This window comes from Necator americanus, chromosome II (assembly GCF_031761385.1).
Source record: "Necator americanus strain Aroian chromosome II, whole genome shotgun sequence".
In the NCBI taxonomy this organism is placed as follows: domain Eukaryota; kingdom Metazoa; phylum Nematoda; class Chromadorea; order Rhabditida; family Ancylostomatidae; genus Necator; species Necator americanus.
The window spans coordinates 29792135-29817560 of record NC_087372.1 but is presented as its reverse complement, the minus strand read 5'-3'; the positions used below and the strand labels follow the sequence as shown (position 1 = coordinate 29817560).

The 25426-nt window shown below is 42.9% G+C and overlaps 6 protein-coding genes across 9 annotated transcripts in view; 3 read left to right on the top strand and 3 right to left on the bottom strand.

The window, feature by feature from the left end:
* RB195_019905 (uncharacterized protein) overlaps nucleotides 1-578 on the bottom strand; it is a gene marked incomplete at both ends in the record, with an annotated part of 7763 nt that extends 7185 nt beyond the window's left edge. The window contains one exon of one of the 2 annotated variants that reach the window (XM_064187966.1): nucleotides 514-578. In XM_064187966.1, the coding sequence (XP_064043847.1) occupies nucleotides 514-578 (65 nt within the window). The remainder of the gene's footprint in view (nucleotides 1-513) is intronic. The other variant, XM_064187967.1, reaches the window with a different exon arrangement.
* Nucleotides 579-1884: 1306 nt separating this feature from the next.
* RB195_019904 (uncharacterized protein) lies at nucleotides 1885-2295 on the top strand (the record flags this gene model as incomplete). The annotated part of the gene is made up of 1 exon (XM_013446096.2): nucleotides 1885-2295. The coding sequence occupies one exon, from the start codon at nucleotides 1885-1887 to the stop codon at nucleotides 2293-2295; it is 411 nt and encodes a 136-aa protein (XP_013301550.2).
* Nucleotides 2296-2322: 27 nt separating this feature from the next.
* On the top strand, nucleotides 2323-3287 carry RB195_019903 (uncharacterized protein; the record flags this gene model as incomplete). Its single annotated transcript, XM_064187965.1, has 2 exons — nucleotides 2323-2700; nucleotides 2757-3287. The coding sequence occupies 2 exons, from the start codon at nucleotides 2323-2325 to the stop codon at nucleotides 3285-3287; spliced, it is 909 nt and encodes a 302-aa protein (XP_064043846.1).
* A 399-nt stretch (nucleotides 3288-3686) lies between these two features.
* On the top strand, nucleotides 3687-4079 carry RB195_019902 (uncharacterized protein; the record flags this gene model as incomplete). Its single annotated transcript, XM_064187964.1, has 1 exon — nucleotides 3687-4079. The coding sequence occupies one exon, from the start codon at nucleotides 3687-3689 to the stop codon at nucleotides 4077-4079; it is 393 nt and encodes a 130-aa protein (XP_064043845.1).
* A 1344-nt stretch (nucleotides 4080-5423) lies between these two features.
* Nucleotides 5424-5863, bottom strand: RB195_019901 (uncharacterized protein; the record flags this gene model as incomplete). Its single annotated transcript, XM_064187963.1, has 4 exons — nucleotides 5424-5505; nucleotides 5572-5624; nucleotides 5671-5722; nucleotides 5796-5863. 4 exons carry the CDS (start codon nucleotides 5861-5863, stop codon nucleotides 5424-5426), a joined length of 255 nt encoding a protein of 84 aa, XP_064043844.1.
* Nucleotides 5864-6745: 882 nt separating this feature from the next.
* RB195_019900 (uncharacterized protein) lies at nucleotides 6746-24997 on the bottom strand (the record flags this gene model as incomplete). Of its 3 annotated transcripts, XM_064187962.1 has the most annotated exons (12): nucleotides 6746-6871; nucleotides 6964-7008; nucleotides 7105-7146; nucleotides 7241-7348; nucleotides 8892-8990; nucleotides 9055-9086; nucleotides 14406-14503; nucleotides 14558-14641; nucleotides 18975-19479; nucleotides 23801-23906; nucleotides 23975-23991; nucleotides 24967-24997. In XM_064187962.1, 12 exons carry the CDS (start codon nucleotides 24995-24997, stop codon nucleotides 6746-6748), a joined length of 1293 nt encoding a protein of 430 aa, XP_064043841.1. The 3 variants fall into 3 exon arrangements, with proteins under 3 accessions (XP_064043841.1, XP_064043843.1, XP_064043842.1); XM_064187961.1 differs by lacking the exons at nucleotides 18975-19479; nucleotides 23801-23906; nucleotides 23975-23991; nucleotides 24967-24997 and adding an exon at nucleotides 18746-18774; XM_064187960.1 differs by lacking the exons at nucleotides 6746-6871; nucleotides 6964-7008; nucleotides 7105-7146; ... (5 more) ...; nucleotides 23975-23991; nucleotides 24967-24997 and adding an exon at nucleotides 18863-18899 and having other exon boundaries at nucleotides 23801-23885.
* Nucleotides 24998-25426: the final 429 nt, after the last annotated feature.

Below are 25426 nucleotides of genomic sequence, written 5' to 3'. Positions count from 1 at the left end.
TGAGCAAGAGCCAAGATAATTAACAAACTTTATTAATAAGATCGCTCCCCTAATATTATATTATTTTATTTCTTTTTAGCGATTTTATCACGGCAGTGTGGCTAGCTAGGCTCTGGCGAAGGCGACGACACCGAAACGTTAGCCGTAATAAAGTTTGTTAACAATCTTGGCTGTTGCTTAAATTGGACTATCGACATAGAGTACATATTCAAAAAAAAAACAGAGTATTCAATTTCAATTATGCGCTCTCATAATCCTTTTCAGTTCTGTTAAAAAACGAAAGAGCTGTGGGAGCAGAAACCCCCCAGCAAATTAATTGAACTTGGCAAGCCTTAAGTTGCTATTTCCAAGCAACATATGAAAACAATGATCAGTTGTCTAGCATGCGAGAGCATTCACAGGGATCTATCTAACCTCAAATGTCCAATCAAACTTGCGTGTTATTCGAAGACTACTTTTAAGATGTGTACGGTAAGTAAATCCATTATTCTATAGGATTGAGAGCTAGTGTACCTGTAACAATCCAGGGCAGCGCAGTAAGTGAATGCCATCATGAAAAGGCAGTTCTCTAACTGCATGAAGGAAAAAAATGAGTAAATGGTCGTATTTCATAATTCTTGAGATGATACGTCTTGTAAAGAAAGGCGTGGTTTTCGTGTAACGTGATTTCCTATTCTTAAATCTTTGACTTTTTCAAAAGGACAAGTAGCATTTCAAATAATCCAGTCGCTTATATTTGAAAAAGGAAAAGAGGACCAATGGATGAAGGTTTTATGCTATACACTTCTACGATGTGTTTTTTTTGTACATTCAAAGACAGCGTATCAAGAAATTGAAGTAGTGTGGAACCCTGACGCTCCATGACGAAAAACATTTTCTTCGTGTAGATTACGAATATGAGATTGGTTCTGCTTAATTTCCGCTAATTGTTGACGCTTGCTCCTACGAGGTACATTAGAACGCACCACTCCTATATATAGTAGGCTCAAAACGACATGAAGCATAGTGCAATTGCGTACGCGACTTCCCTCGAAGCGGTGCGGTAGAGCGTAGCGGTTAGGAGCGTACTGGAACCTTGCTGACACCATCCATCGCTGCAGTTTGCGACGGTCCCACATCGGTCCCATCTGCTGCTTGCACCATATCATTTTGAGCGCGTACGCAAATGCACCGCGTTTCATGTCGTTTTCACCCAACTATACTCGATTCCGGTTCCCTTAACAGTGTCTTCGTTGATTTCACCTGAAAAGGCTAAGAAGACCTCTTGTCTTCCTGTTTGATTTTCAACTGCACGCTCATAGATAAGCTGCCTTAAATGTGTTGGAAGGAGATCCAGAGCGAAAAAACAGTCCTTATCTCTCAATCCTTCTGCCACCAAATGCTATATGCTATTTCGTCTCTCCTTTAGTATACAAATGATATTGCTTTGATACTAGTCTTGTCCAGTCCATCTCCCTCACTAGAGGGATCACAGCCGGTTAGTTGCGAGACTACGTGGCGCGTCCCCGGGTGGCGGATAGGGGGCTAATCGCGGACCAAAAGCGACCTTGTGCTTGCCCAGAGACGCAGGTGGATTCAGGAGATGGACTCCCTGTTTCTGCTGAGCCAGGACTGACTCATGGCATCCTTGCACCCCGCACGTCGGTCCGGCCAAAAGCCTGCAATCAAGTGATTGGGAGGTGCAAGGGAGGCGGTTTGGAGTCGCCTCCAACAAATAAGCTCCACATGTCCACTCCGGGAGAAACTCATGGGACTAGAGGCTTGCAACCTGCCAATGGGTTTTAAAATCTTTATGCAAAACACAGTAATACAAAAGAGTCTCCTGATTCCGGAGGAAAGCCCTACGCACGTACGCTTGCATCGGAAGCGGCCATCGAAGATTTGATGATGCAAGCCAAGAAGATCAAGTACGACGTCATCGGACTGACCGAGACGAGACGACGTCACCCTCTCAACGCCGTATATAAAACTGGAGAACTGTTCTTAGGAACATGCGACAGTAGAGGTGTTGTAGGAGTTGGCGTCCACGTCAACACGAGTATGGCAAAGAACATCGACTCTTTCGAACAACTTACGATCCGAATCGGACGTCTGCGGATGAGAAGATGTGGTCCAGCTTTGACTATCTTCGTCGCTTACGCTCCAACATCAAGCTACGATGAAGAAGAAGTCGAAGCTTTCTTTATGGACGTGGAGAAGTTCTACCGAGAAGATCACGCCTTCTACAAGGTCATAATTGGGGATTTCAACGCCAACGTTGGCCCAAAAAGAACGCCGACCCACGGCCTACAATGAAAGGGGGAGAGGCTCTCCGAGTTCATCATGACGACTAAGACTATCCATGGGAACTCACAATTCCAAAAGCCCTCCTCTCTACGCCAGACGTGGGAGTCACCCGGTGGAGGGTACCGTAATGAAATAGACCACATGTTCGTCAATAGAAGGTTCTGCCTGACGGACGTCGCTGTTGTACCAAAGTTCTATACGGGATCGGACCATCGCCTCCTCCGAGGGAGATTTTCTTTCACAAGGAGAGCAGAGAAAGCCGCCAAGTTCAGAGGAAGAAATCTCAGAGCTACCATCAACTGGGATCTCTTCGCTACGTTAGCCGGCTTTTGGGAAGATTCCGCAATGGACAACATCGACGAGGAATATGACCGGCTCGTTGAACACCTTCACGACTGCGGAAAAAGGCTGAGAGTTCTAAAACCACCAAAAGACGCCTGTCTCTTGAAACTCTTGAGCTGATACGCCAGCGTGGAGCAGCACGAGCCGCAGGAAACCAAGAACTTACGTCCGAGCTCGCAAGGCTTTGCAGAGAGGCGATAAAGGAAGACCTTAAAGAGAGAAGAGCAGAAGTGCTGGCTGAGGCTGCAGAGGCGGGGAAAAGTATCCGCTATGCCCGTCGAGACTTCGCCAGTCGCAAGACGAGGATGATTGCTCTCCGGAACCAACCAATCCACTTGCCTTCTCACCATCTGAGGGAAGACGAACATATCATTCCTGAGGTTCTCCCGTCCGAAATACGACATGCTATCATGTCGGTAAGAAATCGTACGGCACCCGGTCCCGACAGAATAAGACCAGAACAACTGAAGAACCTTCCGCCAGTACTCATCAACACCCTGGCGAGGCTCTTTACACGTTACCTGTCGGAATGCAAGGTTCCTAAACAGTGGAAGACCAGCAAACCGTGTTGCTGTATAAAAAGGGAGATCCACATGACATTGGCAACTATCGCTCAATCTGCTTACTGTCCGTCATCTACAAGCTCTTTACAAGAGTAATCCTTAATAGGATTGAAAAAGTCTTGGATGAAGGACAGCCATGCTAGCAAGCAGGGTTTCGAAAAGGATTCAGCACTATTGACTACATTCACACTGTTTCAAAACTCATCGAGGTATCACGAGAGTACAAGATGCCGCTCTGTCTCACCTTCATCGATTTAAAGAAGGCCTTCGACTCAGTTGAGTCATGAAAGCCTTGGACAACTAAGCCGTCCCTACTCAGTTCACCAAGGTACTTCGAGAGTTGTACAGTAACTTCACGACCGAAATTTCTCCATTCTACAAGAACATCATCATTGACGTGATGAGGGGGGGGGGGGGGATCAACAGGGTGATACAAATTCACCCGAAATATTCACAGCCACCCTCGAGAAAGAGCAAAAGTTGGAATGGGACGACATGGGAGTGAAGGTTGATGGTCGGCAGCTACACCATTTGCACATTGCTGATGGCATCGTACTGATAAAACCTAGCATCAGCCAAGCGGAACGAATGCTGACCGAATTCGACGAAACATGTGGATGCATCGGCCTTCAGCTGAATCTACAAAAGACGATGTTCATGCGGGACGGATGGGTCTCGGATGCCCCATTCACGCTCAACGGAACGATACCTATAGAAGGGGGTGCAGCGGGTCCACCGACGCCAGATACCTATAGAAGGAGCTGCGACGGGTCCGCCGGCGTCAGATACCTATTGAAAAGAGTGCGACGGGTCCATCGACGCCAGATACCTATCGATGGGGGTGCGACGGGTCCACCGGCGTCGGATTGGTGCGCCGGCGCCAGATAGCTATAAAATGAGCTGCGACGGGTCCCGCGGCGTCGGATTGGTGTGCAATTACTTCGTGTGCATGACGCAAAGGATAGATGGTTGCAGCCGTTTGATAGCAGTGGTCACTGGACGCTTTACTTTTCATCTTTACGACGTGCCTATTCCCTTCTTCGTTCGCCTCAAGTTGGTAGCATGCCGCTCTCAGAATTCAAACGACTGCTTAAATAGTAGCAAGATGTTTATGTGGTCTGACGAGGAACGTTATCTTTATCAGTAAGATGATGCGTTTCACGTCATTTTATGCCAAAACATCATTCTTTGATAATTGTCTGGGGCAAACAGTAGGAAGACCTATATTTCGAGTGATACTTTTAAATTTTGTCTATGATGTATTGGTAAGGAGTATTTGAAGCTGAAGTTAGAATGTTCTCCAAATGTAGGACTGACGAGTTTAAAAAGAAAACTGTGAAATCTTTCGTTTTTAGTTATAATATAAGAAAGGAAGAAAGATTGTTGGAGATACACAAGTCCAATTTCATAGAAAGCGGCACTAATATTAATTGATCAGTGAAGGCGAGCGAAGCAAACAGCACAGAAAGTCTGAAGTCCGGCTTTAGCCGGATGTTCAGCCTGGTTACAATATATCTCAAGCCTAATTCCTTGTGTTGCTGTGTCCGATTTAGTAATGTCTGGATTCTATATAATAGCAAGACTTTGAACCTTCAGAAAATTGAAACTTTCTCCTCTGATTTAGATCCTTGCTGAGAAGAACGAAAAATTGCAGAAGATATATTCAGCAAAGAATTGATCAAGAGGGCAGAACACCCTACTGGCTAAAATTTCTCATTTCTAATAAAAGAATAAAGTCCCTGACGTATCAATCAGCCTGGGATGCGCCAACGCGTTCGACTTCAACTCACATTTCGTTTCAGTTTCATGAACGCGCGTGCAGCCTTACAGTAAGTTGAGAGGGCCAACCGACAGTCATGCCAGACTTTTTACCGTTTTAGATAGGTCTGGCACCAATTTATCGACGCCAGAGGATGAAAGGCTTGGTCTGCACTAGGGCAGTTTTGAATCATCGACCGTGTGGCTACAACGTATCTTTAACCGACTGCGCCACACCCCTCTCATTTCTAATTTCAGCATTAAATAATGATCATGATCGTGTGATCCACTACAAGGACAGATTTGTCCCGGAGATCTTTCTAAAAGAACGCAACCGGATGTAAGACCCTAAGTTTAAGCGTTCATTGTACTCACCTGTTTTTTTTAGTGATCTGACTGCTTAACTTTGCTGAATGGTTGAATTTCAATATTCAGGAATTCTATATCATCCTTTTTTTCTGAGATACGACTGCCTTACAATTTGTCTTGTAATGGTCGCAGTTGAAATTGCACCTTATCATCGTCATAATTTCGAATGGTTATGAAATCCGGACGTCTGAAACGAGACGATACCGAAGTGAACGAGCACGGCAATTGGAAAACCCTACCACAGATAAGATACCTCTCTGCTTTCCTTACATCTCCGATGAAATGAGCGCTGTCATTAGGCGGTGTCTGAGGAGAGCAGACTTGGATAGCTCCGTTTCGGTCGTTGAAATACCACAGAACAATTTGAAACGTCAGTTAGTTCGGAATCGTTTGTACGATACCATCTGTACAACACCGAACTGTATTATTTGTCCCACAGGTAGACCAGGAGACTGCTTGAGATCCAGGGTAATCTACCTCATTTCTTGCACGAACTGTGGCGACGAGTATGTCGATGAAACAGCACGACCGTTGTTTGTCCGCATCAAAGAGCACGTGAGCGGCAAGAATATGTTACGAGAATGGACACCTTTAGGTGCCCATAGAACACAAAAACACGACGGAGTCGATTTTGAAATTATGGTCCAAATCTTAGCGCACGAATCTAAAACGTTAGCTCGAAAATCGCTGGAGGCATTTTGGATCCAAGCCAAAAACCCTAAAATGAACCGCAAGGGTGAATGTCTCTCGATAACGCGGGAACTCGTGCCATATCTCGAATGGTTCTTCCGACCCGAATGTGACATTCGAACCATTCACCCTCGTGATCGAGCAGTTAGCAGTCCATGCTAACTGCTCGATCACGAGGGTGAATGGTCCATGCTAGGCGTCTCCGATCTAAGGCAAGCATTCAGCGCAGTCGCTAAATTTGTGATTGAAAGAAGGCGTGGAGTCTATCAGTTTAGTTCTGGAAAGGTTAGTCGTTTGAATTGTAGATTGAATACCGCCCTTTTCAGGCTCTGAAGAAGGCGATATAGCCGAAACGTTAGCCAATAAATTTATTTAACAACCTCGTGTACAGCTTATCAAACTCGACAATACCTTATCGTTGTCAAAAATCTTTTTTAGTCAACCTATCTTAAACTGAAAAAAGTACGGTCAAGCTCTCGTTTTACGTCGAATAAGTTGGCGAGGATGGATACCGCTCTTATTTCAAGCCCTCACTTGTCAAACAGTAGAATTACCAATATGTTTGCATTTTAATACTGTTTAATGTTGTTTTAATGCAGTTTAATACTTCACAACGTTACACTGTACGTCTGTTTGAAAACAAGATTAATGAACATTATATGGATCTAGATAGATGATCGTTTAATAAAATTGAAGATATGAACAATGGGATATTATTAATTTTGTCACGTAAGAACTTATTTCTTCACTCCTCTTGGTACACTTCTCGCCACTGGAGTTCCATTTTGAGGTGCCTTTGCCGGTGTAACGGGAGTACCGGCCCGTCTCTCGTCTCCCTTTGCTCTGCTCTTGCCGAGGGCCTTCTTTAAAATAAACAGATCAAAAATGATAGTTGAAATGAAGTTAAAAGCTTTTAATAAAGTCGAGGTATTTGTCAATCCTTTCCTATTGTTACCTGGAAATGTTTTAGCCTTAATGTCTTCATAACAGATACAGATGCCTGAAATAAATAAAAGTTAACACTTCAGACAATACGAAAGACTCATAAATCTCGAAATAACGAGATTTTTCCTACGTTTCCAAGTGTATTACGTACTTTTTCATCTACCGTTACCTCCGTAGTAGTCTGTCCATTATCCTTAAAATATAAGTGGTGCAAAAGTTGTAGGGAATGAAAGTTCTTCTGAGAATTGTTTACGAGCGCAATTCTTCAAATTGGGAATTCACTTCACCTTCAGAACTTCTATGTTGGAACCAATGTCGACAATTTCATTGAGACGTGGATCAAATTGAACGTTTTGGATAGCACTAGCGCCACACGTGTCTTCGACGGCATGCACCTGAATAATTTATTATCCATTACAATTATGAATACCTTAATAAGTAATAATATGAATAAAACTAATATAATCTGGAAGTACAAGTTTAGCATAAATAAATACAAACATAGATACACATGCCCATCTGGGAATAAAAAAAGTGTGAAGTAGAAAATCTGTGTAAATGTATGAAGGTACATATCTCAAACCAATTTCAATCGAACCTTCCACACATACGCTTTGTAAAAGGGCGCTGATGATACTTTACTTTTCACGAAAAAAGTGTATGCTCCTCGATTTTTCATATTGATTTCATTGATTCGAGCGATCTTCTGCACAGCTTTGCCTGCTGGAGATCCATGCGTTGATCAGGAATAGACTACCAGACTTTACAGTTACACCAGCTATGCCCGGCTATTCTTTTTCCTCTGATTAATGGTAACGTAGAATGATATGATCATCACCACTATACTAATAAAAATAAGGATCCTAAAGAAAATTATTCTAACCACTAGTCAAATATAAATAGCTGAGTTGGCATATGTCGTTTCTGTAAGGAAGTCATTGCAATGGAAATAAGGCTAAGGGACCTAACATACGCATGTGCGTTATGATGAAGCGCTCCGGAAGCAGCACCTACAGTCCTTGAGGTTTTTGAGGTTCCATATATTTCATGCCCAATTCCCTTAACACTTCTACATAACACGGGCGCATCACTGCCCTCGTTGGCGCCCCTTTTCAGCGCCTGCGCATAAATCGAACAATGTGGGACCCGAGTTCACAGCATGCATACATCATTATACACATACTAGTGCGATGGAGATGATCACATCATTTTACGTTAAATGCAACGTTTCACGATTTTGACATGGTGCGGGATCCACAGCGAAAGTGTAGAGTTTGGTTAGTGTAGTAAGGTCAACAGGACATGAAATACGTACGCAACTGCGTATGCGGCTTTTCTCCCGTCGCTTCGACGGGGCGTAGAGGCTAGGAGCGTGGTGAGAGCCTCGCTGACACCATACATCGCTGCAGTTTGCGACGGTCCCACTCGGTTCCAACTGTTTCCTCCATCACGCCGTTTCGAGCGCGTACGCAAATGCGCCGCAACTACACTAGTGATTCATGTCCCTTTGACCCGACTGCAGATTGCGGAACTCATCGTGGTTCTGAGGCGTGGGAACTCCTTTAGTTCCCGCGTTAGAACACGCCTCTATATGCTCTACTGTACTGCAAGGGACGGAGGAGATGGGAAGTTCCAGTCCTCCTCCTTCCTCTGCAAGCTATTCATTTGTCTCACTTGAATAAGCTGGTGAGAAGACATCATTCATCCTCGACCCCTCGGAACCACACTGTGTTCCGCAATCTACTTCCCGAACTCTGGAGGATGAATGATGTCTTCTCACCCAACATGCTACATGCACATAGATCAACAACCAATCAATAACAGGAAAACAGTAAAGTAATATTACAAGATGCACATGTGTGGCTGGTTTTAAATTTAATAATAAATGTTTTAATAAATGTATTATAACCGCGTTCACATAACAAGTAAAGCACTTACTACAGGGCCTTTTAACTTGGGATCAAGAACGAGAGGACCAACATGGGTGAACTTCTCAACGTTAAGATTCTGAGATGCCATTTTCCGAGGTTTTTTAACCTAAAAAATGTTGTGCGCTATGTCTCATCTTAAAGTTGAGGAGAGTAACAACCAAGATACGTACTGCTTTTTGCACACTTTTTTGCTGCTTCAACTCTAAAAATTATCCTGGTTAGTCTGTTGTCAACAAAAACTTTTTGACCTTATTTGTTTTTGTATACGAGTGTTCTCCAAGAAAAAAGCACATGCAACTGTCGTTGCACGTTGATTCTGCTGTCAACCGCTTCCTATCCGATTACTGTTTTACCTATATTACTATACCAATATTTTTACCCATTACAAGAATTGTCCAATTCAAAACGAAATATACTCTCACAAATTGTCGGGTTTATTATGCGTTTCGGTTTGAGGTTTCGACATTTGCATCTTTTTTAGAGACCTTAAATTCTACCAGTATAAAATCTGCACCAGTATAAATAGTCAAGTCAAATGAAGTCACATGAAGCCAGTGTAGTTGCGTAAGCGGCTAGAATCGTGTTGAGACCATCGCGAACTAAAGCAGTGAGGGGCGCTAGCAATTGTCCCCTCTCGATCCTAACCGCTGCGCAGCCGCGAACACAACTGCACCGAGCATTATGTCGCTTCGACCGAACCATATGGCCGCAGTTAGTGTAGTAATCGGTGCAGATAATATCCGCGGCAGAAATGGAGGCCTCCTAAGAAGGAACGGGAAGATATGTATCCATATCTTCTTCTCCACGGTTGTTATGTGTAAGTTAACCTTAAGTGGTCAGGAGTTGGGAGGTGAAGGAAAATGGAGATATGCAGAACGGTCAACCAAAGTTTGCTGTGTAACCTCGAATGTTGACCCGTGTTCAAGGAAACGCGAAGGATGCTCTCCTTTTCCAAGTTATAGAAATGGAAATATCAATTCGGATAATTGGATTTACGTCATGACCACATCTGAGAGGATAACCTCCTACACGGATTAGGAGGTTCCCCCATAGCGGCCTCAAAGCTCTCGTTCGTTGGTGCGGTCACGTCTTATGGACCGAAAACTATACTGAGCATAAGATCGTCCTCCGTCTGAGGAAAACAGGTGATCTTTCAGAACGCTGTTGACTAGATGGGGTAATCCTTGACATGAGTTTTCCTCACCTCCATTTTGACGAAACGAAACGGGAAAAGTTTTGAACCGAACGAAGATGCACCCAGACACCAAATTCGGAAAAGGAGAACATTCCCAATTTAGTTCCAAGAAGCTGCTCTTATATTAATTCTATGTTCCAAACGTGACAAGTATTATCCTCGCAGACTTCCAAGTTACGGTGGTTTTGTTGAAAGGATTTGAATGGGTGTTCGCTCTTCACGGGTTCGTTAGCTGGGGTTTCTAAAAGGCTAGAAGTTCTATGTGAGAATGATGCTGGACATATAATTTGTTGGCAAGGAAACCTTCTCTGCTTTGGGTCCTAGAAATGTTTGTAGCTTGATGTTCAAATGAAATTCTCCTCTTTGCTTGCGAATAACAAGTTGTCCATTTTGTCTCCTTAGCACAAATCAAATGATACATCTTAATTGCGAATGGCAAAGAAGTACATGTACCAATTCCTAGCAGATAAGGATTTTTAGAAGTAGAAATCACTTGCATTTCCGGTATCACTGTCTCTCGTTGATTTTCGATTTGTCTAATTTTACGCCAACAGTGCTTTTATTTGTCACTTGCACGAGTTTTTAAATAGGTCTTGCTTGCTAACCCAAAAAGAATGAAGCCTATCACGGTTTGGTTTCTTAAAAAACGTGACAATCGGCGGGCCGGCGTGACAACGTCACCGATCGCCAATTGTAGTAAGCTCCAACTGTCTCTGTCTCTCACTTCAATATTAACCCATAAAACATTTCTCCTGTGGAATCCTGCTCTTGAGAAGATCAAAATGCTTAATCCTCTCTTGACCTTCTCCACGGCCACTCTGATTTTGCAGTACAAAGAATTTTCTTTGTCTTAGGGGATATTCGTATATAGGTATAGGGATGTCTTTGTTATAAACAAAATTTCTGTTCCATACCTCATTGGCAGAAAGCCTCCAATCAAGTGATTTAGAGGTGTAGGGGAGGAGGTTTTGAGACGCCTCCTACAAGGAGGACAGGCGGCTACCGCAGGGATTCCACTGCTAGAGAACACAACGCCTGAACGTTACTTGAACCCTGAAGATCGCAGGCCAGCAATCAGATTATGGGCTCTGAATTAATTACTTTGAACAATAATAAAGGGAGAGCCGCTTGACTCTCCCTTAATTATTGTTCGAAGAAGCTTCTAATACGACAGTAATAATACAAGAAAGAAGGATTTACAGAAGCAATTAACCGATATCAGTTGCGCCCCTTTGTTTGTCGATTTGTTCGAGTGGGCGCAGGGAAGACTTCTGTTTCCTTCGATCGCGTGCAACAGCTGCCTTTATCGCGAAAAACTCAAAAAACATCTTTTTTTTCAAAGGCGTTTGTAAAGAAGTCTGACCACTGGGTCCACCGACGTTGTGCGTTTGGTGTCGCGTAGTATCCAGTCGGCCAGCAATGGTCCAACGACTGCCGTTGAAACGCACTACCTGTTTGAGTCACCTTACTTTAATTTCCTTGGCTTATGCGAGAGCTCTGATCTCGAATTAATCGTTGAAGAACTAAACTCCGAGTCCTGTCTTTCACTTCCGTAAAGCAAGATATTCCTAAGATCAAAGCAGGTAGAATGATACTGTTTAATAGATGAACAGGAACTAGGTGTCCTTGGACTTTTTCACTACATTCTCGTACGCTTCCCAAGCCACTCGTTTCCTCCTGCCCAACTCAAAGGTCAGGTCGTTGATCGTGTTTCCCAAAATAGACACACATAGCAGGAGCACTCAGATATATAGTCTTCGTCGACAAAAGAGGATCAGCAGGTTACAATGGAACGAGCAAGGAGAAGAGTGTTTTGGGTTTATCATGACTTCAACTACCAATGAAAACCTACGATTCCACATAAGCTGTCTCTGCGCCGAACATGGGAGTTCTCCGGTAGCACATTGATGAAATGGATCACGTCACAGTCAGCAAAAATTTTTATCCCACAGACGTTACTGTTATACCATTTTGCTACACTGGATCGGGTACCATTGTTGGAACGGACAAGATTTTCCTTTACACGCAAAGAAGAGAACCAAGCACACAAAGCGAAGTGTCAGGAGCACCATTATCTTAAATTTCCTCGCCTCCTTTGCCGTCGCTTCGGGAAGTACTGGAATAAACGACATCAACTATGGATATTATCGCTTCGCAGAACATCTTCACAGCTGTACGAGAAAAAACAAGAGTTTAATGTTATTAAGAGATTTTTGGAATTCTCGAGATAATATTCCGTCGTAACCGCCGAATGAACCGTAGGCAATCAAGAGCTCTCGTCCGAGCTCAGGCTTTGCAGAAAGGCGATGAAGCCATAGCTAGCGGAGAGAACAGCTGCAGTGTTGGCTGTAGATGCAAAGGCAAGCAAAGAGCATTTGCTGCTTCCCTCGGGAATTCGACTTCATAAAAAAATGAGTTGATCTTAGATGTTAAACTAGGCAACCACTACATCAAAGAATCATCTCTTAGTCCTCCACTACTGCTACTCTGACCTTCATCACAGCCACAACCACTCGCGTTTTCATCATCTGAGAGAAGACGGATAAATTATCAACATGGTCTACATCTGAAGCGCCATTATGTTGGTGAAAAGTCGCACGAAACCCTTTGAAGACATGATCACAACCGTACATCGGGGGAATCTTTTGCTGATCCTTGTCAGTACTTTGATAAGGATCGTTATGCGTAATCTCTTGGAATGCAAAATCCTTGATCAATGCGAAAAGCCAGCTGAATTGTTTTGTTCTGAGAGAAGGGATTCCACAAAGACTTCGAAATCTACCGCCAATCTGCTAGCTGTCTGTCCCATTACCCTGCCTAGAAATACATAGTTGTTGCATTCGGATACATTTGCTGCGCTGTACAGGACACAGATATCGAAAACCATCAGAGATCATATTTATTTCTTATGCGTACGATCTCTTGTAGATTCACTAAAAACAGATCTTTCTACGTCGAATTCGACTAAGTTCGTTTCGCCTAGCCGGTGTTAAATTAAACTTTGAGAACGACGTCATAAGCGAAAGAAAGTAGTGAAACGACGAATCAATTTGACTCCCATTCCATCCCGTTGCAGATTTCGCATTACAATCGCGAGAGAGGCAATGAATATTTTGAGTTAGATTGCCTTTTCTTTTAAACATCTCTCTCCTCATGAAGAATGATTAAATATTTGTTGTAGAGTTCCCCTACAACAGTAGAAGTGTATTTGTGTACCAAACAGCCACGGCTTGATTATCGTAGGGTTCCGTAACCGCCTGTCTCAAATCAGTTACAGGCCATAAGACCATCGAGGATGTAGTGAGAAGAATCAAGAACATTTGACTAGGTGCTAAATTTTTCAATCACTACAATCATTTTGCTTTAACCTATGCTTCAAAACGTGGACAATTCCCGAGCAAGAGGAGATTGGGTTAATTTTAATTCGCTTCATAGAAAAAGTGATACTGAGAGCATCCGGCGTAACATAATTGAAGACAAAGGCTCAAACTCCATTCTACGCCCAAGACGGAGGTTACGGACGCTCAGCTGACTGTATGCTCTTAAGATAATCGGATTCAATCGTGCTTGCACTTGTTGGGGTATGATTTTCTAGCGACATGGCTGCATAGCTTCAGAAAAGAGAACCTCTAAGAAAACATATCCATTTTTCGACCTCAAAAAGTCAAAAAGACAAGGCCGCATTTGTGAGCAATTAATTTTTTTTATGAGCAAGTAAAATAAGACGGAACAGACACATTATAGATTGATCCGATGTTCAGACTTCTTCACGAATTGGTTTTCTTGTGTCCGTTTTATATCAAGAGGCACCTAATCGCAATCAGCTTTGCTCAAAAGATGGTCGTTGAGACCACCATGTCAGGGATCGCCAAGAATATCTTGATAATATTTGTATCCTTTGCAGAGACAGAAGCTAATACGCAACTCTTGCCCATAATCAGGGTTGATGATGGTGGTAGGCTCCGCCTGATTGCATCCTCACGTTCTAACATCATACAACAGCAGAATTTTGTGGAAGTGAGGAAATAGTGAAACTCCGAAAAAGAATGTGAAGCACGAAATCTTACGACTTCATAATCTTGCCAGAAAGGTAACGAAAATAGAAGGGATTTACAGGAATTTCAAAGTATGCAGCTACAAGTGTTTCTACTATGGCATGTCCAGCAGGAACTCCCAAAATCTTGAGGCTTCGGAAAATCTTTGACAATTGTTTTAGAGTGCGTTATCTATTAACCACTTTAATTCCGACTAGCAAATGTTTAGCTCCAAAAATCTTAATTCTATCCAACTGTAGAAGTATGGCAAAACAAAAAAAAAAACACACACTTTTTTTCTTTTGATGGCGATATACCACTAGTGTAATCACTACTGAAGTAGTCAGGACAACAAACAACAAGACAACAACAATCGAAATTATAATTATTCTGAAACAAAACTAGAAATAAACAGGTACAGAAGTGAAGTGGTACAAAACTCACGGGATTGTTTCTTCTTTTTCTTTTTTCTTGCTGCCTCTGTTTCTTCTTTCACGCGACATTTCTGGTGGCACACTTCCAAAATCCCTAAGTTATTGTCTCACTTTTCCCTCTTCGCCTTATTCTATCGTTACTCAGAACTTACTATAAGTATTTGAATTGTTTCTTGCTTTAAATTATTTAAATTATCAGGGAGGGAGAAGGATTCAATCGTCGTTAATGATAGGCAGAAGATGTTTTGAATGCTCTTGACATCGCTGCTACACCATGGTCGACGGTACTGAACTGCCGCAAACCAAGTAATCCCTTCATCTGCCGAGTAGTCACATTTTTACCATATTTTTCCAGAAGGATGACTTGCTTGAATCAGCGAGTTGACGTTATCGCCTGACGCGATTACCCGCATCTTCGCCGAGGGGTGCCGTCCTTGAACACAGCTTTGCCCAACCTTCTCGATCTTCTGCGAGAGCTTGCACTGAATCAATCCATTCGTCGCTATTCCATATTCTGAGAAACCTTGCGTCTTGCCTCAACTACACCGGGTGTTCTCAGGTCCCTCTTCACCACCTTAGTCTAGCATTTACCTCTTCCAGCTCGATCCCGACAAGCTTCCCAAAACTCGTTGAACAAGGCGACCTGCTCGTCTCCTTAAAATATTACCAAAGAAACGAAGAGGGTTTTCTGACAGACGTCCAAGTAGCTTCCTTTCCGCGCAGTTAAGCCTCGCCATCACCGTAGACGGTGCTGCCCAAGTCTCCGATCAGTTACATCATGATGAGCGAATTGCGGATAGGTAGAGTCGCAGCTCGACTTCGTTGGTTAGCAATGGGTTTCGACCACAAGGATTTCGTTGAAGAGTTAAATGGCTTCAGTACATCTTTGCTGAATATCGTTCTCGTAGCTGCGGTTGCTCTCAGGCATACAGCCCAGTTAACAGAACTCATTGACGAGTTAGATCGGTTATCCATCCACCCTGATCCGGCATCGAAGATACCAATATCAGCTTGCATTTATCAGGGCTTAGACGTGGTCCATTGGCGGCAGCCAGTTCGATACAAAATTGACAACATGTTGAAGTTTCGTACTGTTTTCCGCTAATATAACAACACCGTCGGTGTTCTCGAGATAGGTCTGAAGGCGATGCGATGGTGCTAACACGATTTCGGCAGAACACTGACCTACTGTTCTACGCATGATGTTCTCGATGGCGAAATAAAACAGGAAGGGTCCTACCACTGCCCCTCGTCTTAATCCAATTACCACCTCAAGCAGTGTTGTACGGCAGTTGTTCGTTGATTCATTTCATCAAGCAAGCGAATAAACAGTGTTGATACATCATCGGCGCGGAGCATGTTGAGAAGATGTCCTCGGTGAGGGGAGTCGAACGCGGCTTCAAAGTCCAGAAAGGCCAATTGCATTAGCTTCAACTGTCGCCAGATTTTGGTTACTTTCCTCACGATGAACACCTTGTCAATCGTAAATCGGCCTGGACGAAAGCCGGCTTGCTCGTCGCGTATTTTTTCTACGCGGTGTTTGATAAGCCGGTAGAGTGATTCTTTTCGAGTCCTTGTACATAACAAGTAGGAATGAGAATCCTCGAAATTATTGGGATCTATGATGGATAACTTCTTCTGTAGTGGAATTATGATGACGGATGATCTTCGCAAGTTTACGAATCCCAGATGGAGGAAGAGTTTTGAGCATTTCTGTGCTAATTCCGTCATCTCCACCAGGACTTTCCATTCTGAGTTTTTTAAATACAGACAAGAACCTCTGACCCTGTCAGTGGTAACTCGCTAACAGCGTATGTTGCTTGCTGGAAGTGTTAGAGCTCAGGCGCTGCTTGCCGGTTTCAAAGTGATCGCTCCAAATTGGCAGCTTTGCTTAGCTGAGAGAGACTCCGTTGGCGGTGTTGAGGACTGGAGAACATCCTTCTATTCTATCAGTGTACTGTCTCAGCAAACCGTAAAGTTTCTTCGAGTTCTTGTCCTCCCATGCGTTTTCAATCTGCTTCGCTCTTGTTATCCGCTCTTTTCGCTATCTTTTTGCAGCTGACGTCACAGCTTTCATCTCAGACGCTTCTCTTGGCTGAAATCACCAGTGCTGCAAGTGGCATATACTGAATTATATGTGGACCTTATCTCCGCAGATTCAAAAGCGAATTTCTTCCGGTAGCGTTTTTTTTTTGCTTGCGTCCGGTGGTTTGTAAAGTAGTCTGCGTTTTGGTCTTTACACCTACATAAATACACAGAAATCGGCGGAAATTCGTTTCGCACTTTTCGTCTTTCAGAACTGCCGTATTTATCTTCGGTCAAAGAAAAACTCCTCAGTTTCTTCTGTTGAACCGTAAGTTGAAGCAGCAAAGAACTGCACGATGGTTAGACTCGAAAGCGACGTTCCAGACAGCTCTAGATCTCCAAATATTGGACTGAGGAGTGCTCTTCGTCACAGCGTATTCGAGCTGTAGTTTGAAAATTGTCATCTTTCGTTTGCGCTGCTCTTCAAGCATCAAAAGTGTTGAAATTTGCCTCATAAGCTGATGGCGACCATGGTTCCTTTTAAATGTGGAAGCGATATGAGGCGCGTCTGTCCACATAGGTTGACCAGATGGTTGCCCTTATCACACGTGCTTTCCGCTGGATAATTCGATTTCTCTACCACATCGGATTGTTGTTCAATTCTGATCAATTTTCGTCAATTTCGATAACGACCACCTGCTTTCTGGGTATCTTAGACATAAACGCGTTGACATCACCATGGAAAGCCTCTTTGTTGTGCCTTTCAGCGGTCTTCGTAGGTGCATGGGTACTTCAGATCCAGATTTTCATCCTCTGTTATCCTGCAGGTAGAAAGGAGCATCTGAATGATGTCGAGCCAAATTCCACCACCGGGTTGTTGTAGTAGTTACTCACAACGCGGGCATTTATCTTTTCATCGGCACCACCCCATTAGATGGTGTGGTCTCCGATGTTGATGACGGAACTATCTCGATTGCGTGTTTCCTGCAGCGTAGCAAACCGCACATAGAACTATTGTAGAAACCTGGGCTGGGCGGTTTGTTCGAGTCCACTCGACATTGTTCGGCAGTTCGGCATGACGAAACCAATGTTGCTGCCAAAAACCCCATGTTCCCTCCAGGCAGATGACCTTTCAGGTTGTCGGCTTAGACGATGTTCTGGACGACAACACCTTTTTGCCATATATTATAATCTTGTGCAATATGGCTGTGCAGGCTACAATACTTCCTAATGTCTGATTGTGTTTAATGAAAGCGGAGCCACCACGTGTAGGTAGCATTCAGACTGGTATACGCTGTCCGCGGTTCCAGAAGCATAAAATTGAATTAATGCATCGGCTGGCCGCACAACTCTTTGAATAGGTATCCCATGAATTCAAAGTCCATAAACCTTAAACTATTCTAACGTCGAACGCGCTGACGCATTCCAAAGATTTCAACCACTCTACATTTTATCCTTTCTCACATAAATCATAACATGGCGGTCTTGTTTTTCTTCAAAATTTGGCGAAATGAGACTGAATTTTTCACGATGTGAAGAAACAACATGTAGAAAGCTGTCAGTGATGTCGATTCTTGCCCGAGAATACATATAAGAAGTTACAACGTGTTAGTGTAGCGCGACTCCCCGCCGTTTTACGAGATTTCTTGAAGTATCTTCCGTGTTCTCATCTGCTTCTCGCTTTACTTGCAAATGAAAATTTTCTGAGCAATGCTTCATTGCCGACGTAGTATGTTACAGCAATGTTAGTTCTCCTTCTTTTATCACCAAAAATGAGTGACCATCGAAACTGTGCCATTTTCTCCAGGTGGGATAAAAGTCCACGTGAAATCTGACTAAAAAGTAACCCATAACGCTGAGCATTCGTGCTCACGCTAAACTCTACTTTCCTGGCTTCGTTGAAAGATAATTCCACACCAGCAACTTTGATATAATAATTGACTTCAACGTCAGTAAAAAGGGGCAGTATTATCAACAACCTTCTGTAGACGTGTATTTGACGTCAAAAAGAAACGAAGATACGCGTTCTTTGCGTTTTCCGGAGAAGAATTACCGTGGTCCCTTCGTATTATAGATATTGCAAATACGCTTTAATGTCGTTTGTTCAGAAATGTTTGTTTTATGTAGTCTAATCAAAACGACAGCTCGATGCACTTGCATAAGCAGCTCTTACCGAAGTGCGACTATCGCAAACTGCAGCATTGAGTGGTGCTGACAAGGGTCCCTTCCAGCAACTCCCAGGTTGGACCGCACCGCTTCAAGCACAGCCGCTACACAACGGCACCGAGCTTCAGGCCGTTTTAACCCGGCTGTACACACAGGAGTGGCTACAAACATACATTCTACTTGCTTCGTTACGTTTTTCTAATGAACCTGTTGTATTTAGCACATTATACACTTACCAGTCTTCAGTAGTTTCCTCAGCGATACTCGGTGCACTAACAGTGTGGAGTTTAGAGGACCGCTCTATTTTTGGTCTTGTTTCCTTTGTTGGTGTTGTGGTCACGGTCGTTCTTGTTGTTGTTTCTCTTTTTGTTGTCGTTGTTGTCGGTTTCTGTGTTGTTGTTGTGGTTATGGTTGTTGTTGTTGTTGTTGTTGTAGACGTTGTCGTCGTCGTCGTTTTTTCCGTTGTTGTTGTCGTTGTTGTTTTTGTAGACGTTGTAGGTGTTGTCGTTTCTCTCGTCGATGTCGTTGGGGTCGTCGTTGTCGGTTTAGAGGTTGTGGCAGGCTCGGACGCCACAATTTTAATTGCTGTGACAACTGCTCGTGTAGTCGCAGCCCCAGTTGTTGAAACAACGGTATTTTGTGCATTGCGCTGTAGCCTGCGTGAGTGGACCATGTTCTCCGTCGTAAGTATATTTTGAGTCCATTGGTGTCCATTTAAGTTAAACGATCCATTCAATAGTGCTGAAAGTGTAATGTAGCATAGGGTATTCGAGATTCCAGATTCTTGCATGTAACACTATGCATAATATGGCAAACATCTTACTTCCAGCTTTATACAAATGGAGAATCTTACACACCTTCTTTTAGCCCCGACAAAAGGCTCACAACTCGCTCAAGATCACTCCTACTCACCATTTCAGTGAAGATCTACCTCGCTATTTAATCTATTTTAAGTACATTCAAAGGGGATCGTGGCAGTGTCAAAATGACTTGAAACCTCCTACACTTGCGGAGGCAGTTACGGTAGGGACCCTCGCTAACTCCATTTGGCGGCGGAGTTAGGCGAGGATGCGCAGCGCTTGACTCCACTTTGACTGCACTTGCCTACACAATTGCACCAAATTTCAGATTGTTTTGACTCAAATGTTCGGAAAAAAATGAAGACACATATTCCTGCACACGACACAATAATAAACCGTAAGTGGGACGAAGGATACAGGATATAAAAGCCCATATCAATGACACTAGTAAGATTTTCACGAGCACCAGTTTTATAATCTAAACAAAAGGGAGAGATAATCTTCATCCATGGATTTCCCGATAATACACACATTTTTGTTCGACTAAGCCATTGTGGCCAGAATAAAATATAAATTAGTACGCAGGCAGTGGTCTCGAATTCCATTCAAAAGTTTGATGTCGAACTCACTATACGTCGGGTTGCGCTTTTGTATACGTCAGTAAAATTCTAAAGAGATCTGAGAGAAAGTCTCATTTTTGCGACTCTATATGGGTGGCGAAAAACTATGGGTGCGTATCTTTTCCGGAACTCCTGAACTCAAGATTCAGTTTCCAACGTATCTGGTTTGCTATTACTATTTTTTCAACTCTTTTCTTTTTGAAACCTGTTTCAAGGTTAAAATGGATAAAGGTTTGTCCTAATCGATATGTGATCGCTCGCTTGAAAGCGAAATGGAGTCGGAAGCAATTGTGGTTCGACTCAAGAGTCTGCTTCAAACTATTCAAGAGCTTATTAAAGATGGGAAGGACCATAAAAACGTTGATATCAAACCACAATGGAGCCGCCCCAGGACTGTCAACACTCGAAGGATGAGTGGAATCGTTAAAAAGGATTCAAAGGAATAATGGTGCCAGCCTCAACAAAATAGCTCAAAAACTGGCGATTTCTCGAAAGTTTCCTCAGATGATGGTTCAAGAATTAGAAGCAGGCGAGCTAGGACTCACGAATCATCGACTGCTCTATGGAGAACTTCTCAACAATCAAGCAAAAAGGATTCGGAAGAATAAATGCAAGGAACATGTAGATTTTCTTCAAGATACGCAGCATCGAAGACGTTAATATGAAGGTGAGAAGGTTTCCACTATTTAGAGGGCCCCAAAAAAACACCCTTTTTGTCCCCCTTTAAAATAAAAAAAAAAAAAAAATAAAAAAAAAATTATAAAAAAAAAAATAAAAAAAAGGGGGGAAAAAAAAAAAAAAAAATTTTTTTTTTTAAAAAAAAAAAAAAAAAAAAAAAAAAAAAAAAAATTTTTTAATTTTTTTAAAAAAAAAAAAAAAAAAAAAAAAAAAACCCCCCCCTTAAAAAAAAAAAAACAAAAAAAAAAAAAATTTTTTTTTAAAAAAAAAAAAAAAATAGAAAGTCATTTTGTTTGTTTGTCAAGTCAAAATTTTGTCATTTTGATAAATTGTTGTAAAAATAAGCTTTTATTCGATTCTCATTCTTTCTTCGATTCGCTTCTAACAAAGTTTAGCCTCGACTTTTGTGCCCATACTCTTTCGCCACCCTTAGGGGAGACAAACACATATAGGCCGCTTACATTACTATGTGAGAAAAAGCGAGAATGGATCAAAAACGGTAGGAATTCCCTTAGAAATGTAAACCGTCCTTGCTATAGACTACCAACAACATAAATTGATGAGTTTCCAGCATGAATGAACTAGCTGCTTGCTCAGGTGAATAGGACTATCAACTTTCTCCATGTTATTGGCGAGACTCACTCACTTCTTGAACAGTGAATGCGAAGAAAGAAGCAGATGGAATGAAGTTAGGCTCTGTGCAACGAGTGAGGGCTGATCATTTAAATATCTTAGTTGCGTGCATCATCACTCGTCCAAATTTCAACAATTTCGTTATTGTATTATGCACCAAATCTGTGCTGCAAGCATGAAATGCAATACATATGTGATTTTCAGTCATCCTTCTCGTCATTTAGCAAAATTAGTAGTATGTGCTTTGGACATTTTAAATAATTAATGCGGATTTAAATCAGAAGCACTGACAACGCTTTTACTCCTTCTAAAGTATTGGCATCGACAACGATCTTTCTTCTTCTTGCTTTCTTGCTAAAAGTACAAGCGATGCCTTCAAAAAACTCCAAATTTGATGATGTACCACATGTACTCCCGTTGTTCCTCGATTTGCTTTAGTAGGCACTAGTTATACTCCCATTTCCCCGATTGCGCGCAAATGTTGCGCCGGGGCACCTCTTCCTAAGGACTCGAAGAATTTTTATATCTTTCTTTGCAAGACTTCGTGAAGAGATCTGATCATAGTATCGGCGGACTTGCGATGGGTTTGATAGTGCTTGGTATCTAATTGCTCAGAGCTACGGTTCTGCGATTGTCTTTGGAACGAATCACATGTCCGACCCACATAATTCCACTCTCCTAGGCATTTTAGGTCTTGATTTTCTGATCTGCAGTCCGATCTTTTTCTTCACTTCCGTAAAGCGAGATACTCCTAGCATCATTCTTTAAGGTCCCCTGAGGTGGTTTTTTTACGGATGGGGTAGGGGGGTTATGCCGTAAAAACGGTCCAAGATCGGCTCTTGTTTTGGCGCACTATTTTCTACAGGGAATTTGGTGGGGGGGCCCCCTTTTTGGGGGTTAGATTTACACTTTTTAATCCATTCTTTAAATTCAGCATTCTATGACGCTGATCACATTTTCCTCCTCCTTGCCAAATGCTTAGGTTCCAAAGCATAAAGCAGGAAGAACGGTAGTATTGAATAAGTCAACTAGGAGCGGATATCCTTAGTCCACTTCACTAAATATTCGACGCTCTTGAATGGTCCCCAAGCCGTTCGTTTCACAGGTCGCTCATCATGTTAATTTCGCAACCTAGATATACATAGCCGGCGCATTCGGATATATTTGTACCGTTAAAGGCATCACCCCACGAATCTGAGGTGGTGCAGATTTCAGGTGGAGTGTTCGTATACGGGATGGGAGACTACCGAGACGGGGGTGATTCCGTCCATTTCTTCCTAATTGCCGTAAAAAAACAGGCCGGAAGATGCGGCGCCGCACAAGGCTGGAGCGCTCCACTCGCACTCCCTGTAGGAAATAGTGCGCCAGAACGCCTGAAGCCGCATCTTCCGGGCCGTTTTTTACGGCAATTAGGAAGAAATGGACGAAATCACCTTCCTCTCCATAATCTACTATCCCATATAAGAATACTCCACCTGAAGTCCGTACCACCTCAGATTTGTGGAGTGATGCCTTTAAGGGTCCTCGCTACCGCCACCCATCTCTACAGTTCGCCACGGTCCCACCTCGATTCCTACCGCTGTCTCCACCGCACCGCTTCGAGAGCGCAGCCGCTTACGCAACCCTCCGTGCTTCATGTCGTTTTGATCAGACCACGCTACAGAGAAATTCCGTGAATGCAGCAGCCATAGCATCATACGATTCTTAACTTCTTGACAAAACTAATTCCAACAGCCCATTTTGAATGGCAGAATTGAATCACTTTGATGCAATAGAACCCGTTTTAGCACACCTGATATCTCCCTGCCAATGAAAAAAAGTTCAATCCGTCTCTGGGCAGATGTGCCAATCAAGAGTTGAACCTACCCACAACACAAAGTATTTCTGCGATAGAGAAACCTACAAACTCACACACCGAGTGAGTCCGTTGTTATGTAACATGATGATGGTTTATCATCAGATATGAGTCACTTCGTCTTTTAGAGTTGGAACGAGCAGTCGTTCTTGTTGTATTGCGTTGCATCGTACATCAAAGATAGTCGCCTTCTCCAGGCTAACACACAGTTATTTGTTTAAAAACTACTGTTACTATAGAAGACATGAACAGATGTTACTTCCTAATGTTTTAGTGGAAAACAGTTACTTTCTTCTAGATCTTTGAAGCACACGAATTGTTGTAGAATCAGGCACTTATCGTGGAAACAAACTGTTCTAGTGCTTCCACTCCCGACTCCTGGAAGCTGATAATGCGGACTGTTTCAGAGCACTTTATTTCGGTCTCATGTGGCAAGAGTTTATGAAGTTCATAGATGAAACATGGAATTCACTCGCCTTGTGAGTTTCCACTTGAGGGTATGACCAGTAATTGAATGAGTAAACACGCGTATGCTGTTGTAATCAGAGGAAATAATTTCATAGCAGCAGAATCGCCTCGTTCCTGCAAAATTCGCTCACACACTATGTCGAAAACATTACGTGACAAAACAGATTAAAATATCGAACAACCTCATGTGTTGACGAGTCTCACCAACTGAAACCATCCGTGTTCGCTTCGCTATGCAAATGCGATGGACAAGAGTAGTGATACTGTTATCGTTTTTTTTATTATTTAGAGGTTTTGTTAGGAAGCAGCTGACCGAGTGGATGCTGTAGCTCATGCCTTCTCGTCTCTAATCTGAGAAAATTGAATGGAATCGTGATATAAAGTGTCTTTAAGCTCTACCGTTATACTCGGGGCCATCTTGACCGCGACAACAAAAAAATGTGTGTTTATAGAAAGCAGAGCGACGTTGCTATTTGCCGCGTTAATTTTCGCGAATCAATTTCTGAGGTTTAGTTCTGCGGCTTCATACAACTAAGAATTAACACAAATTTTGAAACGTTGGATTCTAGCACGATCTTCTCAAGCTCTATTCATTCGTTCCATCGAGCATTTCTCGCGGAAGTGATGGTCAATTGCAAATTCTCATGATCATGAGTGGAAATTCACAACATTTGCGCTAATTGGCGCAGTGGGAACTGTTTAGATTTCGCATACACTTTTTGTTTGAGTATTCTAATGACGATTTCATTGCATCTGTTCTGTCACTTTTGTCTTCTAGAGCTGTTTTTTGCAAAGAGTTGCTGCACATCATCATGACACTTATTTAACACTTTAGCTATTTCTTGCGCTTACACTTATTCGAAGCTTTAATTCTTCAAATTCCCGCGAAACTATACTCGCTTTTATACACATGAATCTTATTAAATGTTCCTGTCGTCTATCTGCGTTCAGCCCTGCCGCCGTCGAGTTACTATGAGGGCGCGCAAGTTCAAGACAACTCGCAACAATGATTGATTCGACGTGTAGTCGGATCAAAACGAAATGATGCACTGCGCAGTTGCGTAAGCGGTTGCGCTCGAAGCGGTGCGGTGGAGCGTAGCGGTTGGGATCGAGTGAGGATCCTGCTACCACCGTTCTTTGCTACAGTTCGCGATGGTCCCATGTCGATTCCAACCGCTTTCTCCACTTCGTCGCTTCGAACGCATCCGCCTACGAAACTGCACCGTACTTCATGCCGTTTTGACTCTACTATATCAGCTAGTTGCAACTAGTCATGTCCTACGGGACGGACATGCATCAGATTGTATATAATTCATCAAGACGGTCCAAATTATTGTCAAATTTGTAGCAAAATCGTTTCTGTAAATTTGTCAAATCGACACAAACACAGTCACATTCCTGAAAGAGTGTATGATAAGCGATGACCAGAATAAGTTGCTGTAGTAGAACAATATTTCACCGGAAGCCTGGTCAAATAACTACGGATTGCGTTATACTCAAGTATCAGTTTCATATAAGAGGAGTACAGCAACGAAGGCCAACCGCCGCACACTTCTCAGCGCTGCCTCGAGTGCAGCCGCTTCCGCAAGTGCACCGAGCTTCAGGTCGTTTAAGCCTAACTATACCCATCCTCC